The sequence below is a fragment of the Equus caballus genome, chromosome 14 (assembly GCF_041296265.1).
Source record: "Equus caballus isolate H_3958 breed thoroughbred chromosome 14, TB-T2T, whole genome shotgun sequence".
In the NCBI taxonomy this organism is placed as follows: domain Eukaryota; kingdom Metazoa; phylum Chordata; class Mammalia; order Perissodactyla; family Equidae; genus Equus; species Equus caballus.
In genome coordinates, this window is record NC_091697.1 from 42,694,890 (window position 1) to 42,710,636 (window position 15,747).

General features: G+C 49.6%; 1 protein-coding gene across 3 annotated transcripts in view; it reads left to right on the top strand.

Annotated features, from left to right (window-relative positions):
• ANXA6 (annexin A6) overlaps nucleotides 1-11,737 on the top strand; it is a 49,721-nt gene extending 37,984 nt beyond the window's left edge. For 2 of the 3 annotated variants that reach the window (XR_011425490.1, XM_023617389.2), the window contains exons 21-25: nucleotides 3,644-3,737; nucleotides 4,881-4,976; nucleotides 7,732-7,790; nucleotides 9,148-9,270; nucleotides 11,318-11,737. Coding sequence is in view for 2 of the 3 variants with exons in the window: in XM_023617389.2 (XP_023473157.1) it covers nucleotides 3,644-3,737; nucleotides 4,881-4,976; nucleotides 7,732-7,790; nucleotides 9,148-9,270; nucleotides 11,318-11,377 (432 nt within the window). In the remaining variant the exon portion in view is untranslated. Of the gene's footprint in view, nucleotides 1-2,883; nucleotides 2,902-3,643; nucleotides 3,738-4,880; nucleotides 4,977-7,731; nucleotides 7,791-9,147; nucleotides 9,271-11,317 lie in introns of all 3 variants that reach the window. The other variant, XM_023617387.2, reaches the window with a different exon arrangement.
• Nucleotides 11,738-15,747: the final 4,010 nt, after the last annotated feature.

A 15,747-nucleotide genomic window follows, 5' to 3' on the forward strand; every position in this document is an offset into this window, starting at 1 on the left:
CTTTATTAAAATATAATTCATATACCATACTATTGACCCATTTATAATGTACCAAGTCAGTGGTCATTAGGATGTTTACAGACTTGTGCAACCCTCACCACAGTCAATTTTAGAACATTTCATCACCCCAAAAAGAAACTGTACATGTTACAGTTACTCCTCATTTCCTCCCAACCCCCCAAGCCCTAGGCAACCACTAGTCTACTTTCTGTCTCTATAGGTTTGCCTTTTCTGGACGTTTCGTATAAGTGGAATCATATAATATGTGGCCTTTTGTGACTGGTTTCTGTCACTGACTGTAATCTTTTCAAGATTCATCTGTGTTACAGCATTTATCAGTACTTTTTCCTTTCCATTGCCAACTAATATTCCACTGTATGGATATATAACATTTTTTTATACATTCATCAGCTAATAGACATTTGAGTTGTTTCCACTTTTTGGCTATTACGAATAATGGTGCTTGCTTATAAACGTCTGTGTACAAGTTTTTGTGTTTTGTGTTTTTCTGCACATTTGTTTTCATTTCCCTTGAATATACATCTAGGAGTGGAACAGCTTGCCCATATGATAACTCTGTGGCTAATTTTTACATGAAGTAGCTAGGCTAATAAGGAACAGCTTTTGTGTTGAATATCTGGAAAATTATTTTAGTAACCCACTGCATTTTTCACATTACAAATATCACTGTCTTAAAGTTGCTTTGGGAAAAAAACAACATGTCCAGGGTTCTCTGATCCAAATCGATGGAGAATGCTTGGCACTTTAGATTCTTTTTTGGTTAATTTTTTAAACGTCTCCCTCTTTTTAAAAAAAAAAAAAAAATAGTGCTAGGTATTTTTTTAGCGTAACATTTTAAAAATGGTGGTAAAATGCACATACATAATAAAACATAATACATAATAAAAATACACAGAACACATCATAAAACTTACCATCTTAACCTTTTTTTAAGTATACAGTTCATTGGCATTAAGCACATTCGTGTCGTTGTACAACCATCACCACCATCCATCCACAGAACTCTTTTCATCTTGTAAGACTGAAACTCTGTACCCATTGAACAGTAACTGCACATCCCCTCCCCCAGCCCCTGGAAACCACCATTCTACTTTCTGTCTCTATGAATTTGACTACTCTAGGTACGTCACATGATTGCCATCATACAGTATTTGTCCTTTTCTAACTGGCTTATTTCACTTAGCATAATGTCCTCAAGGGTCAACTACATTGTCTTTAATATAGGAAAGTATAAATGAAAATCAGGAGCATCCCATAATCCTAGTAGCCCTGATGACTCTTATTTGACTTTTTTACTTTTTTTTTTCTTATGAGGAAGGTTGGCCCTGAACTAACATCTGTTGCCGATCTTCCTCTTTTTTTTTTTTTTTTCTCCCTGAAGCCCCAGTACCTGGTTGTGTATCCTAGTTGTAAGTCATTCTAGTTCTTCTGTGTGGGATGCTGCCACAGCGTGGCTTGATGGATGGTGCGTAGGTCCGTGCCCAGGATCCGAACTGGCGAACCCCTGGCCACTGAAGCAGAGCGTGCAACCTTAACCACTACGCCAGTGGGCCAACCCCTTATTTGACATTAAAATAAAAAATAAAAATAGCGTATTTTCATTTTGAGAAAATGTAAACATGAAATTTCAGGAAACATAAAATGTGAAAGCTTTCCCCCACAGCTCTTCTCAAAGGGAACCACTGTCAACAACATCTTGACTATCCCTTCAGCGTGACTTGCCAGGAAGTATGTCAGAGCAAGTGTGTGTTTATCTTTTCCTATCTTGATAAAAGAGACACTATTATACACAGTATGCTAGACTTTGTTGCTTAATTTAAATGGAAACTCTCCTTATCAGCTCTGTGGACTGGTCTCACTCTTTTTGAGAGCCGCATGGATTTCCATTATTGGATGAACCATAGCCTGTTCAACAAGCCATCTATTAATGGCTTCCCATTTTTCTCTGTTACAAAGAATGCCGCAGTTGACACCCTTGTGTGGTGTCTCGGAAGACTTGCCAGGGCTTCTGTAATGCACTTTCCTAGCAAGGTAATTGCTTGATCAAACAGCACATGCATTTTAAATTTTGATAGGCATTGCCAATTCATATAATGAAAAGAAGGTTTCTAAAGCATAAGCCTGTTGTGAGGCTTATAAAGAGGATGGTTTCCGTCTACCCAGTAGAGCAAAGTGGTCAGCAGGGTTTCGGAAAAAGAGGCAAAGGCGAAACTCTGTCAGGGGTTCACAGGCTGGCTGTGTTTTGTTCCCAGGCACTCCAAGTCAAAACTACTCACAAAATAGTGTCCTGACGACAGAATTCTGTGCTGGGTCTAAGGCAGTGATTAAAATTCACCCTTGTAAGATGACTGAGCAGCTCGCATTTTCCCGCCTGATGGGCTGTGGGCCCTCTGAGAGTCCCCTCCCCTCCAGGCCTCAGCTCTCCTGTCTGTAACATGAGCGGTTAACATGGCAGGTCTCCCAAGGACCCTCCAAGTCTGAACATGGTAAAAGGTGCAGGGAGCTCAGCACTTCTCACGTTCTAACTCCTCGGGCTCTGTGGAGACGAGCACACTGAGGTCTGGAGTAGCCCTAGGTGGCTGGGGGTGACAATGGGTAGAGTACCCTGTTCTGTGTCCCCTCCTTTGCCCTTGAGTGAGCGCTTTGTAGTTAATTCCCAGGCCTGTCCCCATGTTGAGTTCCAGTCCTAAAGTCGGGGAGAGGTGGTTTCCTCCTCCCTGCTCCCACGTGGTCCTCTTGGGACCTCTGCCGCCCTGAGCCAGGCCCCTCCCCCTCCCCCCAGGGTCCCCGGAGCCACCCTCTCCCGGCCTCCTCTGACTCTTGCCTCCCTCTCTCCCTCCTCTCTCCCCTCCCCACTCTCAGGTGGCTGCTGAGATCTTGGTGAGTGTCCTGCTCTTCACGTGGATGTAACGGCCTCTCTGCGGGAGAGTCTGGCTGAGCCCTGGGCGGGGCTGGGCGGGGCAGTCAGGCAGGGACTTGGGGACCCCGCAGGTTCTCTCTCTCCCCTTCAGGGCCTCTTAGAACCCCGCTGGGTGAAAAATGGGCCAGGCAAGTGTTTCTCAAACTTCAGCCACTCACCTTCCATATGATTTGTGCTGCATACCACCAGCTGTGGATATTTTTCTTTAAACCGACTCTCTTTTTCAAACCTGAAATGAGTTATTTTAAAGGGAAACTTCATATCGCTGTAGCTAGAACTAGTAGCTGGTTAGAAGACCATTGTGGAAACATTCCTACCTGGTGCACTGAAATATGTTTGCCTGTTTACTGCCCTTGGGGGAACACTGGCGAGGCCATTTTTCCTTGCACATGTACACAGACATGCTTCCCCAGAGGGGCTTTCTGGGGGTCTTAAGAATGGAAGGAGACTTCCAAGGGGTTTAAGGATGTGGCCCTTAGGCCAGGGTGGAAGTGCCCACGTGAAGCCCCTGTGTGGCCCTTGGGAACTGGAGGGAGAATGGAGGCGGAGGAAGGAAGAAGGGGCCCACGTCAGCCTCCTCCCATGACTGGGCTGCCCAGCTTCTCCCTGCCCTCAGCCTTGGGAAAGCCGTGGAAGTGAATCATAACCAAGGCTTTCTTGTGTCTTCCCTCCCAAACCCTCACCCCCGTCTGGGCTCTGCAGGAAATAGCAGACACGTCCAGCGGGGACAAAACTTCCCTGGAGACGCGTTTCATGACGATCCTGTGTACACGTAGCTATCAGCACCTCCGGAGAGGTGAGGCCTGGCTCCCTCCCCTTCCCAGTCCAGCAGGAAGATCCCCAGAGCTGATGAGAGCCGCTCTTGAGAGCTCCAAGAGGAGCCAATTGCCCACCCACCCACTGCTGACCCCAGCAGCCCTGCGGTCTTGTCCTGGCTCTACTGCTAACGTGTCAGCCAGCCTCAGGCCAACTCCCTTCTCCTTCGCGGCCAACTCCCTTCTCCTTCGCGGCCAACTCCGATAGATTGGCAGTGGCTACCTAGAATGCTGGGTTGAGGATTCAAAGGTTGTGTCATGGTCCTTTGGTGATACCTGCCAGGAACAAGGCAATGAGGGTGGTGATGGCACAAGGACCACACACACGTCTTTGAGCCACAGGCTGCCACGTGCACAGGGCACACTGTATGCAGTGGCTCTGACATAGGTGGTCATGAAGTGCCCTTTCCACTGAGACACTACATTTTGACGTGCATCTGCCTGGCCCCTTTCTGTAAAAGACTTAAGGTGCTTTAGCATCATGGCTAGAAGAGGGGACTTGGGAGCTGAAATGGCTTGATTCGAATCTCCTGCTTATCAGCCATGTGACCTTGGGCAGGTTACTGAATATCTGTGCCTTAATTCCTTTCTCTATAAAGTGGGATTTTAGTTCTATCTCACATGATTGTTGGGAGGACGACACAAAAAATACAACACACAGAAAACACTTAGCACAGTGCCTGGCGCATAGTGGCTTCCTCAGTGTTATCGTTATGATTACCTATGTTAGTCTCTATCCAACCTTGACTGGAGGAAGGGGAGGCCCAGCAAGGGGGAGGGGCTCATCCAGGGTCACTCAGTGAGCCAGGGACAGAGCTGAGACTAGGACCCATGCTCCTACCATCCTCACCTGGGTTCCCAGAACTTGTCTGAAGCTCTGGGGCAGCGTCTGACTTGACGCAGAATTGGCTCTGAGCCCAGGGCAGCCTTAAGGTCAGAACTTCCCTGCCCCAAGGATCCTGCTCAGTGCACTTAGGCCTGGGCTGTGGCCGTGCCTGCTGCCCCTTTCCAGGGTCCTGGGGCACAGCCAGTGTGCGGAGCCGGGTGGGAGGGAGAGGGGTGATCTCCCCCCTCCCTCTAAATTGAAGCTAACCCCCCACCTCTGGGGCTTCTCTTGGGGCCAGTCTTCCAGGAGTTCGTCAAAATGACCAACTATGACGTGGAGCACACCATCAAGAAGGAGATGTCTGGGGATGTCAGGGATGCGTTTGTGGCCATTGGTAATTGGCGGGGACCAAGGGAAGGGGCTGGAGGTCAAGGGAAAGGGCTGGGAGTGCAGGGAACATGGTGAGATTCCCTGGACGAGTGTGGCCTTGGCAGCTTCCTTAGCTACTAGTGCAGGAAAATAAACACTGCCACTTATCCGCTCCAGGGTCCTGCCGACGTGTGCTCGGTGGGGTGACGTGAGGAGGTGTCCCAGGCTGCAGGGCAGGATGAGGAAACAGCTCTCCCTGGGGAAGTGACCGCCACGAGGGCAATGGCAGGGCTGGGCAGCGGCACAGTGTCCTGCAGGACTGGGGGGTGTACACACTCACACACACTACACACAGACACATGCTATACACAGCTATGCACACTCACACCGCACACTCACTCTCCCCTCCTCCCAGCACCTGGATCTCTTCGGTTACTCTCTTACTATGTAATTTGAGTTCTTGGCTTTGCAAAAGTCTTTCCCCTTTTGGATCTCAATTTCTCCATTGTAAAAATGGATGAGTAGATGTGGGCAAAAGTGGAACTTGTTTTTATTAGTATTAATGGTTAGGAGTGTCTCGCTTTATTACTATAAAATGCATTGCCTTGGTGCATGTTTTTTTTTTTTTTCTTACCTGGAGGTATCAAGGAAGGTTTTCACAAAATTGCCGTCAATTATAAGATGAGTTTTGATTTCAGGGACTTTAAAAAGATGTTTCAGAATAGATGAAAGAGAGATATTGTTGCTGTTATTTAGCATTCAAGGGCCTTTCCCGTGTGGGGCAATACCCAGGGGGCAGTGTGGCCTGGTGACTCTAGGCTGAATCCCTCTCTACCACTTCCTGGCTCTATGTCCTTGAGCAAGTCACAAAAACCCTGTGCCTCAGTCTCCTCCTCTGTAAAACAGAGATAATAATAGGACCCAGCCCATAGGGTGGTTTTTGTGAGATTTAGATGAGTTGCTTTTACGTGAAGCACTTACAACACCGCCCCCTGGCACATAGGACACACTGGATAAACGTTAGCTTTTATTGTAATTTCCTGCCAGGCCGTGTGTGACGTTAGCTGCACGCAGCTTTGGTTGAATCTTCACGAGGTGCTTTTGTCAGCTTATTTTACAAAGCGGGACACTGAGGTTCAGAGAGGTGAAGTATCAGTGGTGGAGGCAGGGCGCACACCAGAGGCTGCCTGAGCCCAAAGCTCATGCTAGTAATTACCAGAATAGTTGGAGACACTTTCAGATCTTGCCCTCATGTTTCTCCCTCTTTCCTCTCTCCTCCCGTCTGGGACATGTGTGTGCGCGCGCATACACGCATGCACACACACACAACCCCCCCACTCCACATCCCTCCATCCCATGGCAGGCCTGGGGTCCTCCTGGGGACATGGGCAGGCTTCAGGTTCTGGGCAAGGCTTTCAGGATTGGTTTCACAGGATGGAAGTTTCTGCCCAGTCTGCTCCTTAACCAGACTGAGCCCTAGGCCTGGAGTCAGGGCAGGCTTCTTGGAGGAGGTGACATGATGGGGGACGTGCACATCAAGTACAGCTTTGCAGGATGGGATGGGATGGGATTTGGGGAGGTGAAGTAGTGGAGGGCAGATAAGAAACTCCTTCACACCAGGAGGACAAAGGCACAAAGGAATTTCCAGTCTGTTCAGAGAAGAGGGGAGTGAAGGCGATGAGATAGCAGAGGGAGGCAGGAGCTTTGACTGTCGGGCCAAGGGGCTAGGGTTTTCTTTGGGAGGGGTAGGGAGCTGCACGAGGAGCTGGGAAGGTTGGTGTATTCCTGAGCCTGCAACAGGGGCGGGTGTGTGATGGGCTCCTGCATCACCGTGATCTTGGGCGGTGCAGCTCCAGCCTCTTGCCCCCCTGGCCCCCTCCTGAAGGTATTTTAGAATCCAGAGTCATTCCAGCTTTCTGGTACTGCTGTCTGACTCCTCCTCCTTAAGCTGTCTGAGACATCCCCATATGGGCGGCTGCTGAGGGCCAGAGACCCCCAGGCCTTGAGAAAGGGCTGGGGTTGGTGCAGCCAGGCAGGCAGTCTCTGGGCTGGGGGTGGGTGGGGAGCAGAGGCCACCGATGAAGCAGGAGCGTAAAGGCCCTGGGGCAACACTCAGCCCCAGGGATTGGCACGGTGCCTTAAATCATACCATCAGACAGTCATTCTTTGGCATAGTATTTCTCTAAATCAGTAGTTCTCAAACATTAGGCTGCACCAGTGCAGGGTGACCAACCATCCTGGTATGCGCTAAAACCAGGAATGTGTCAACGTGGAACAAGTTGATCACCCACCATCAGAGTTACAGATTCAGCACAGTCTGGGGCGGGGCGTGAGAATTTGCATTTCTACCAAGTTCCCAGATGATGCTGATACAGCTGTCCAGAAATCGTACTTTGAGAACTGCTGCTGAAATATTTCTTTCGTCTGAGTCTCTGGGGTGGAACCTAAAACCTGAGTTGTAAACAAGTTGTCTGGTGATTCGGATGCACTTAGCAGTTTGAGGTCCCGTGCCTTGGGTTCATGGGGATTTCTTCCCTTTGAGTCCTCCTGCTTATCTGCAAGCACCTTAGCAGGAAGTGAGTTGCAGCCCAGGATGAGCCAGAGGAGGTGGCGTCGGAAAGGGCAAGTGAGGGTGTCAGGCCCTGAGTCTCACCCCGGGGTTGGCAGTGACCTGCAGGCCCAGGCTGCCGGGAGAGGAGATGGGAGAAGGAGGCCCAGCCCACGGTCTGGGCACGCCTCCTCTGACCAAGTTCCCTGCATCTGTCTTCTCTTCCTCCCAGTTCAAAGTGTCAAGAACAAGCCTCTCTTCTTTGCCGACAAACTTTACAAATCCATGAAGGTAAGAAAACATGCTCATTTGGTCTTCTCCCTTCAAGTACTTCTGCCCACCCACAAACACGCACATGCGCCATCCGCCAGATCAGGACTTGTGGCAGCTGTTTCTACCTGTTTGATATTTATCAGCATCTGCCCCATGTCTGGCTCTAAGATAGTAGTTCTCAACCAGGGTGACTCTGCCCCCCGGGGAACCTTTGGCAATGTTCAGATGCATTTTAGTTGTCACAACTTGGGGAGTGTTGCTGCTGGAACCTGGTGGGTAGAGGGCAAGGATGCTGCTAAACCTCCTGTAATGCACAGACAGAACCCCACAACAAAGGATGATCAGGCCCCGAATGCCAAGGTTGACACACTTGCTCTGGGGACTCAGGGCTGAGTAGGACCCAGTCTCTGCCGTCTTGGAGCTCACATTCTAGCAGGTGACACAGTATCTCCTATGACCAATGATCACAAAAGGTGGCAGGTGCTCAGCTCTGGGACTAGCCCTGGCTTCCTGAAAACCCACGCCACCCTGGCCGCCCTCTCGGCCCAGCAGGTAGAGTCTCAGGGGCTGACAGAGCCTGAGCAGCTGGTTGGTGGGTGCGAGCCTGAGCCCCCTCTCAGCCTGCAGTCTGCAAACGTGACAGCTGTCTACTGAGCGCTCACCGTGTGCCAGCTCTGACTCCTGAGCTGGTTCTAGAGCTCCCTAGGGGCAAAGGTGGGCCTTGACTGCCCACATATTCCTTACCCGTGCCTACTCCCTGGCCCCCGTGTTAGTGTCCCAGGGCTGCTGTACTGAATTACCACAAATTGAGTACAAAAGAAATTTATTCTCTCACGTCTCTAGAGGCCAGAAGTCCAAAATGAAGGTGTTGGCAGGATTGGTTCCTTCCGGAGGCTCTGAGGGGGAGCTCTCCCACACCTCTCTCCTGGCTTCTAGTTGTCGCCAGGACCCTGGTGTTTCTTCTAGAAGAATCCCTCCAGTTTCTGCCTTTGTGTTCATGTGGCCTTCTGTGTGTGTGTCCATGTGTCAGAAGGACACCACTCATTGGATCTAAGGCCCACCCTAATCCAGTATGACCTCCACTAATTGCGTGTGCAAAGACCCTGTTTCCAAGTTAGGTCACATGGTAAGGTTCCAGGGGAATGTGAGTTTTAGGGGTGTGCTGTTCAACTCATTAGGCCGTTTTTGCCTCTGTCGGGCCAGTCCTAGGCACAGGGGAGTTTGGGTCAGGACTGTTTTTGGAAGACAAAGGCAGAATATCCCACTGGTTTTGGAGAGCAAAGGGAGTGGGGCAGGTGGACACCTCCTGCTGCTGGCCTGACCTGGCCCTGTTTGCCCTCCCGTCCTGTGCCTCCCTCTCGGCCCGCTCCGCCAGGGTGCTGGCACGGATGAGAAGACCCTCACCAGGGTCATGGTCTCCCGGAGCGAGATCGACCTGCTCAACATCCGGCGGGAGTTCATTGAGAAATACGACAAGTCTCTCCACCAAGCCATTGAGGTGAGGGGAAGGGTTAGAGGTCGTGGGGAAGCGGGTGAGTGTCACATCCCTGAACATAAGCATAGAAGCCCTTTTCATTCCCACAGTCTTTTTCTCAATGAGTTAGCTGTTAGAACAGCCAGGATATGCTAAATGCAAGGAGACCTGCCTCATTGTTTATGCCAAAATAAATTCCAGATGGATCAAAGGTTTATAATTAAAGATTTCCAAATAAAGCAAGAGCCTATTTTTTAAAACAATTTTCTTGAAGTATAATTTACATAGCATAAAATTCACCTGTTTTAAGGGTATAATTCAATAATTTTTAGTAAATTTAATGAGTTGTGCAACTATTGCCACAATCCAGTTTTAGAACATTTCCGTCACCCTACTAGGACCCCTGTACCCCTTTACCCTTTTCCACTCCCACCCTAGGCAACCATCAGGCAACTTTCTGTCTCTATAGATTTGCCTTTTCTGGATATTTCATATAAATGGAATCATGTAATATGTGATGTTTTGTGTCTGACTTTTTTCACTTATGGAGCCCAGTTTTTTGCCTTTGAGACTAGGCAAGATCTTAAAGTTTGGTACTATACTTGGTTGAAAAGACTGTAGGAAATGCCCCAGGCAGCTTCACACAGACTTGGCAGGGATGTAAATTGGTAGCACATCTTTAAAGGGTAGTTTGGCAGTTTCAAAATTTAAAATGTGCACATTTTGGATTTGGTAATGTTACTTGTAGGAATTTATCCTACAGACATAGCCACACGTGTTCCCAAAGACATGTAAGAGAATATTTATGCCAGCCTTGTTTATAGTAGCAAAAGATTGGAAGCTCTCCATACAGAGCTGATTAAATAAATTATGGTACATCCATGCAATAGAATACAATACAGCCATGAAAAAGCATGAGGAGGCTCTCTGTGCTGATTTGGGATCTTTTCTAAGTCAAAAAAGTATGACCCAGAATAGTGTGACTGCTATGTGTCCATTTGTGTAGAAAAAGGATATTATACACATATACGTAGTTGTGTATTCACAGACTTGCTGGAAAACCATACAAGAAAATACAGTTATGTGCTGCGTAACAACATTTTGGTCAACCATGGACCGCATATACAACAATGGTCCTATAAGATTAATACCCAATAGCCTAGGTGTGTAGTAGGCTGGTTCTACCATCTAGGTGTGTTTACGTACATTCTGTGATGTTCACACAACGAGGAAATCGCCTAACAAAACGTTTCTCAGAACCTATCCCTGTCGTTAAGTGACTCATGACTGTAGTAACAGTGGCTACCTCTTGATTTAGGAAATTAGGGGTCAGGGATGGGAAGGAGACTTATTATTTCATCTTTCCTTTGATTTGAATTGTTTATAACGATGATATATTTTTTAATCATATATCAAAAATTACAAAAAAAAAAAAAAGAAAAAAACATGTATCATAGAAGTGACAGGAGATCCACCAAAAGGAGGGAGAAAGTCTGGCCTCCCCCAGCCCTACTGTATGCCAGACATTATGATGTGTTGTGAACATGATGATGTTCACGTTAATTCCTGCAAGGGCCCAGTGCCCAGTAAGTGCTTGATGGTGTTTGCTGGAATGGGGAATCCTGCAGCACATGTATTAATGGCCGTGAGGTGAGGGTAATAGCAGAGTGAAGGGAGCCAAAGGAGGTAGGAGTTCACTGTGCCTGAGGCAAGAATAGAGGGCAGGAACACTTCACAGAGGAGGGGGCATCTGATGGCAGACCAGATTTTGGGGTGGCACAGAGGGTGTCCTGGATGGAGGAATGGTGGGTAGAAAGGTAGAAAGATGACCAAGATGCTCCCAGAAGGAAGAGGGGAGGTGAAGCCACAGAGTTTCACGAGGGTCAGATCACAAAAGGCCTTGAAGCCAGGCTGAGAGCTTGGATGTTTTCCTGAGGGTAACGGGGAGCCACAGCAGGGATGGTCACATTTATGTGTTGGGGAGACATCCAGGCTGTGAGCAGCTGGGAGGAGGGCACCGAGGCCAACAGGACTGTTTTCACTCACTCTGCTCTCCCTCTGCCCCTGCCAGGGCGACACCTCCGGAGACTTCATGAAGGCCTTGCTGGCTGTCTGTGGGGGCGAGGACTAGGGCACCGACTTTGGTGGGGCCCTCTGCCGAGAAATTCAACAGCCCCAGCCGCCATGACCAAGCCTGACTGCTCTAGCTCCGGGGACTAAGGAAGGGACAGGGGTGGGGGGAGGGGGTCAGGGGTGGGCTCTTATCTTTAACTGGGGTTTAGGAAAGGCTCCCACTACCACGGGTCGCTGAGGGCTCTGCACGGTCACTCCTCACATCTGAGCACCTGAAGAACCGTTGCCATAGATGCCGTCCATCTCCAATCCTCGTCTTCCTCCTCAGCCCTCCCCGGCTTCTGTCCCTTGCCACAGCCCCTGCCCTGGTTTGGGCTTTGTCAAATCCTAAAACATACTGAGCCTCCTGTCTGTGAAATGAGTGATGTGTGTGCTTTGAATGGTGGGGTGTGGTGCCAGGTGCCAATTTGAGTGTTCTGGGGGAGGGGAGGGAGGAGTAAATATCTTCCGGCCAACTGACAATCCTGCCATTTCACCACCCACCTCCATCCAGGTTGTTGTGCTAGAGCACTGAACCTGGAGTCCAGATACCTGGCTTCAGATTTCCATCTGCCCCGCACTTGCTTTCTGGCCTTTGATCAATCTCTTTCCCTCCCTCTGTCTCTATTTTCTCATCTACAAAATGAGACGGCTGGACAAAAAGATACTGGCTTTCTCTTCTAACATGGATGTTCTAGGACGTCCCTCCAAATCCTTCCTTTACCACTTCTCTCTTTAAATAAAACAGAGACATACAGACAATAAGCACATTTCCAATGGGGATCTGTGTTTTGGACCGAGAACCTGCAGCCTGGGTTGTCCCCATTAGAGCCTGGGGTGTTAACCTGCCCAGGAGTGAGTTCCATCTTCATGCTCTTTCCTGGGAATCCCAAATGAGAGTCAGAGCTTGCATCCAGCCTAGGTAGGCTGGCCCAGCCCGCTCTGGGTCTCAGGTCCCCTCTCCTCCCTCTGCGGCCTGGATGTTTCTCTGCGGTCTTCATCCATTACAACCAAAACCAGACTTCCTCTTTTGAACTCTTCAAGGGCACCAGATGCGATCGTGATCTGGGGAGGCCTGTGGAAAGTTTCCACTTCGAGAAGATCACTGATAAGCAGTAGACTCGACTGCAGTTTCTCTCTCTCCCTTCCCCCAGCTCTGTTTCTGCTCTGAGACTTGGATCTAAAGTTGTCCAGCGACCCTGGCACGAGGTGCCTGCTGGCTGGAGGGCTCTGCTCCCTATCCTGGCTGTGTGCCTCATCCTGGCATTTCAGCGTGTGTTTATTGTAGGAGCTGTGCAGGCAACATGGGGGGTGGGTGGGGGGGAACTTGCTGGATCTGGTCTTGTGTGACCTTGGACCAGCCCCTGCGCTCACTGGGCCTCAGTTTCTCCATTTGTACAGTGAGGGGTTGGACCCAGCAGTTTTGAAGAGCCCTGTCTTCGTTTCTGACATCATGAGGCTGAAAGTAAGATAGTTCACCTTGTTGTGTCTTCTCCACTTCCTTCCCTCCTCCAGGCTGTGAGCACAATCCCCATGACGGTCAGCTGACAGCTTTTTTGGGTGTTTGCCCAACTTAATTTAACTATTACTGAAAGATAAATTAAAATGGTTCAGAGCTGGGGAGTCAGACCTTTGCCATTGACTACCTGTGAGCATGTCATCTCTCTCAGCCTCAGTTTCCTTGTCTGTAAAACAGAGCTCCCAGTTCTACCTGTCTCAGCATTTGTAGGGTACATGAGATGATGCACGGACCTGCTCAGCAGGGTCCTGCCTGGCTGAATTCAGCTGTTGGCACTACCAGCCCTGAGCCAGGCCCCGTTGTAGGAGCTGAAAGGTGGCCTCCAAGATGTTTTCCGAGCTTTGTTTTCAAGAAGTCAGTCCACTGCAGATCACACAGGCATCCAAAGACAAATTAAAAATATGTACCAAAGGCAAAATAGGCTGGGAGTGGAAAGGAAAAGTGATGGAATCTGAGGAAACAGAATGGGGATGCTCCGGGAGGCCGAGGGGAACACAAAGCGGAGAAACCAGGAATTTCTGTAACTCCTGGAAACCAGGAATGAGGATATCTCAACTGAGCACTTGCCATGTACGAGACACTGTTCTAACCCCTCAACGTGCAGTTTTCACTTAATTTTCAGTTCCAGTGGGTTGCATTCTGGGATTGGCGGGTAGTGGGAGGGAGCCCTCAGGGTTTGTGGGGTGAAGTAGATGAGATCAGAGATGGGAGTTTGCATCCAATTATAGCGGACCTTGTATGTCAGGATTTTATCTTAGAACCCAGGAGCCTTTGGAGGTGCTTGGGTAGGGAAAGTGTGCATCTAGCCATGCGCTGAAGAAGAATGCACGCAGGAAGGAGGCCAACTGGGAGGCTATTGCGACAATCCCCCTGAGACCCAGGTCCTGCAGAACAAACCACATTTTTTTCTTGGAGCTGTGGCAGGGGAGGGAGTAGCCACTATTCTGAATCTGAGGCACGTCATTCATTCATTCATTCATTCACTCGTGCAGCCTATACTTATCAAACGCCTCCCATATACATGCTATGTACTAGGTACTAAAGTTAGACCGTCGTGGTGCTAATCCTTAAGAGTGTCCATTCAAGCGTCCCTCCCACGCAGCTCTCTCTGGAACACCACTTTAAATGACACCGGAGATTGCTTCTGTGCCAAAGGTCAATGGAGAGAAGTGGTAGGGACTAAATTAAAACTAAAAGGAAAGAGAAAGCAGAAGCCCAAACCACTGCTGTCTCAAAGTGGGAGAAAAGGAGATGGTTGTGATGTTCTAAGTGTGGAAGGGGCCTTCAGAAATTCTCACCTCCCTCCCTCAGTTACAGACAGACAACTGTCAGTTCCACAGAGAGGAAGCCACTGGCCCAGGGTCACAGAGCATTTTAGCAGCAGACAGAACTGGACCCCTGCAGTCCTGGCCCCGGTCCAGTGCTTCATAAACACCCTGTTCGTTCTCCCATGGTCTTCATTCTTCCCCTCTGAGGGGGGCTTCAACCCGGAGTCATCCACTCTCGCTCCTCACTGCTCCCCCTCCTGCCTCGAGCCACGCATTTTCCCTTCAGGACAAATGCTCTTCAGAAGCTCTGGATTGGGATGTGCCAGCCTTGGTGTTTGGGGCCTCAAGGAGATGTCTGAAGGAAGTGGCTGGTCGATGGGTTACCCTTTTAACCTGAGCCGAGGGCAGCTGTCTGGGAATTGTCACTGTCACATTTCCTGCTGCTGGAGAGCAGTGTAGGAACAGTTGGCTACTTAAATCTTCGTGACATTTACCGAGCGCCAGCTTTGCTGAGAGCACGGGAGGAGCTTCTCGTCGGAAGCCATCACTTCCCTTGCATTGTGCAGGAGTGGTCACCCCCATCCTACTCATGAGGAACCTGAGGGTCCAAGTGGGGAAACAAATGGCCAGAAGATAGAAGCAACACATCATGGATTGACTGAGCTGGAAATGGTCTTAGAGATCATCCAAACCAACCGTCTTGTGTCCTAAGTTTGGAAACTGAGGCCCAGAGAGCAGGATTGTGTCCACGGCGTTAGGAAGGGCGAGATCTGGGGCTAGCACCTGGGGCTCCTGATTCCTGCCCTCTCTGCTGACACATCCTCTGTGTCCTCGTCTTCCTCTTGATGGCGGAAGCCAGGCTGAGCTGAGAATGGGTGTCAAGTTGCCCAACCCAAGTTTCGGAACCCAGAAGTGTTAAATCGGGGCTCTGACATACCTCCCCACTCCCCTCAGACCTCAGGTTTCCCAAGGCAGACTTCCCTACTTCACAGAGTTAGGCAAGTGGGGAATTCTAGTTCTGTAACTGAGCCCTCCACTCAGTGTTAGATCTACGGAGGCAGGCGGGCCTGGATTCAAATCCTAGTCAACTACGTGGAAGTAGATAAGTCACTTGGCCCCTGTATGCCTTGATTTCTTCATCTGTAAAAGGGGAGTGATAAAGGTTTCTATCTCTCTGGGTTGCTGGGAAGATTGAATAAGGCAGTGTTCACATATCCCTAAGCACACTGTCTGGGACATAGTAAAGATTCAGTAAATATCAGCTCTTTGTCCTTAGTAAATAGGCTGGAGTCCACATCATACAGGAGAAAGACTCAGAGAGGGGAGGCTCTCTCAACAGCCTCTGATGACTAGCGTGATTAGAGATGTCCTTTAGAAACACGTTTCTGGGGGCCAGTGGCGGGAGACCATTGGACAGGCTTGCAGTTAGTCCCCGGATGTGGAGGGATGAGGACATGAGCCAGAGGGGAGGAAGCGGAGGTGGAGAAGAGAGAAGAAAGTCATGGGGCAGCAAGAAACCAAGGGAACCGCCCCACCTGCTAAGGGGAGTGAGAGAGGGAGGCAGATGTGAAGCCAGGTGTGGTTACCTAGGAATCCAGGGGC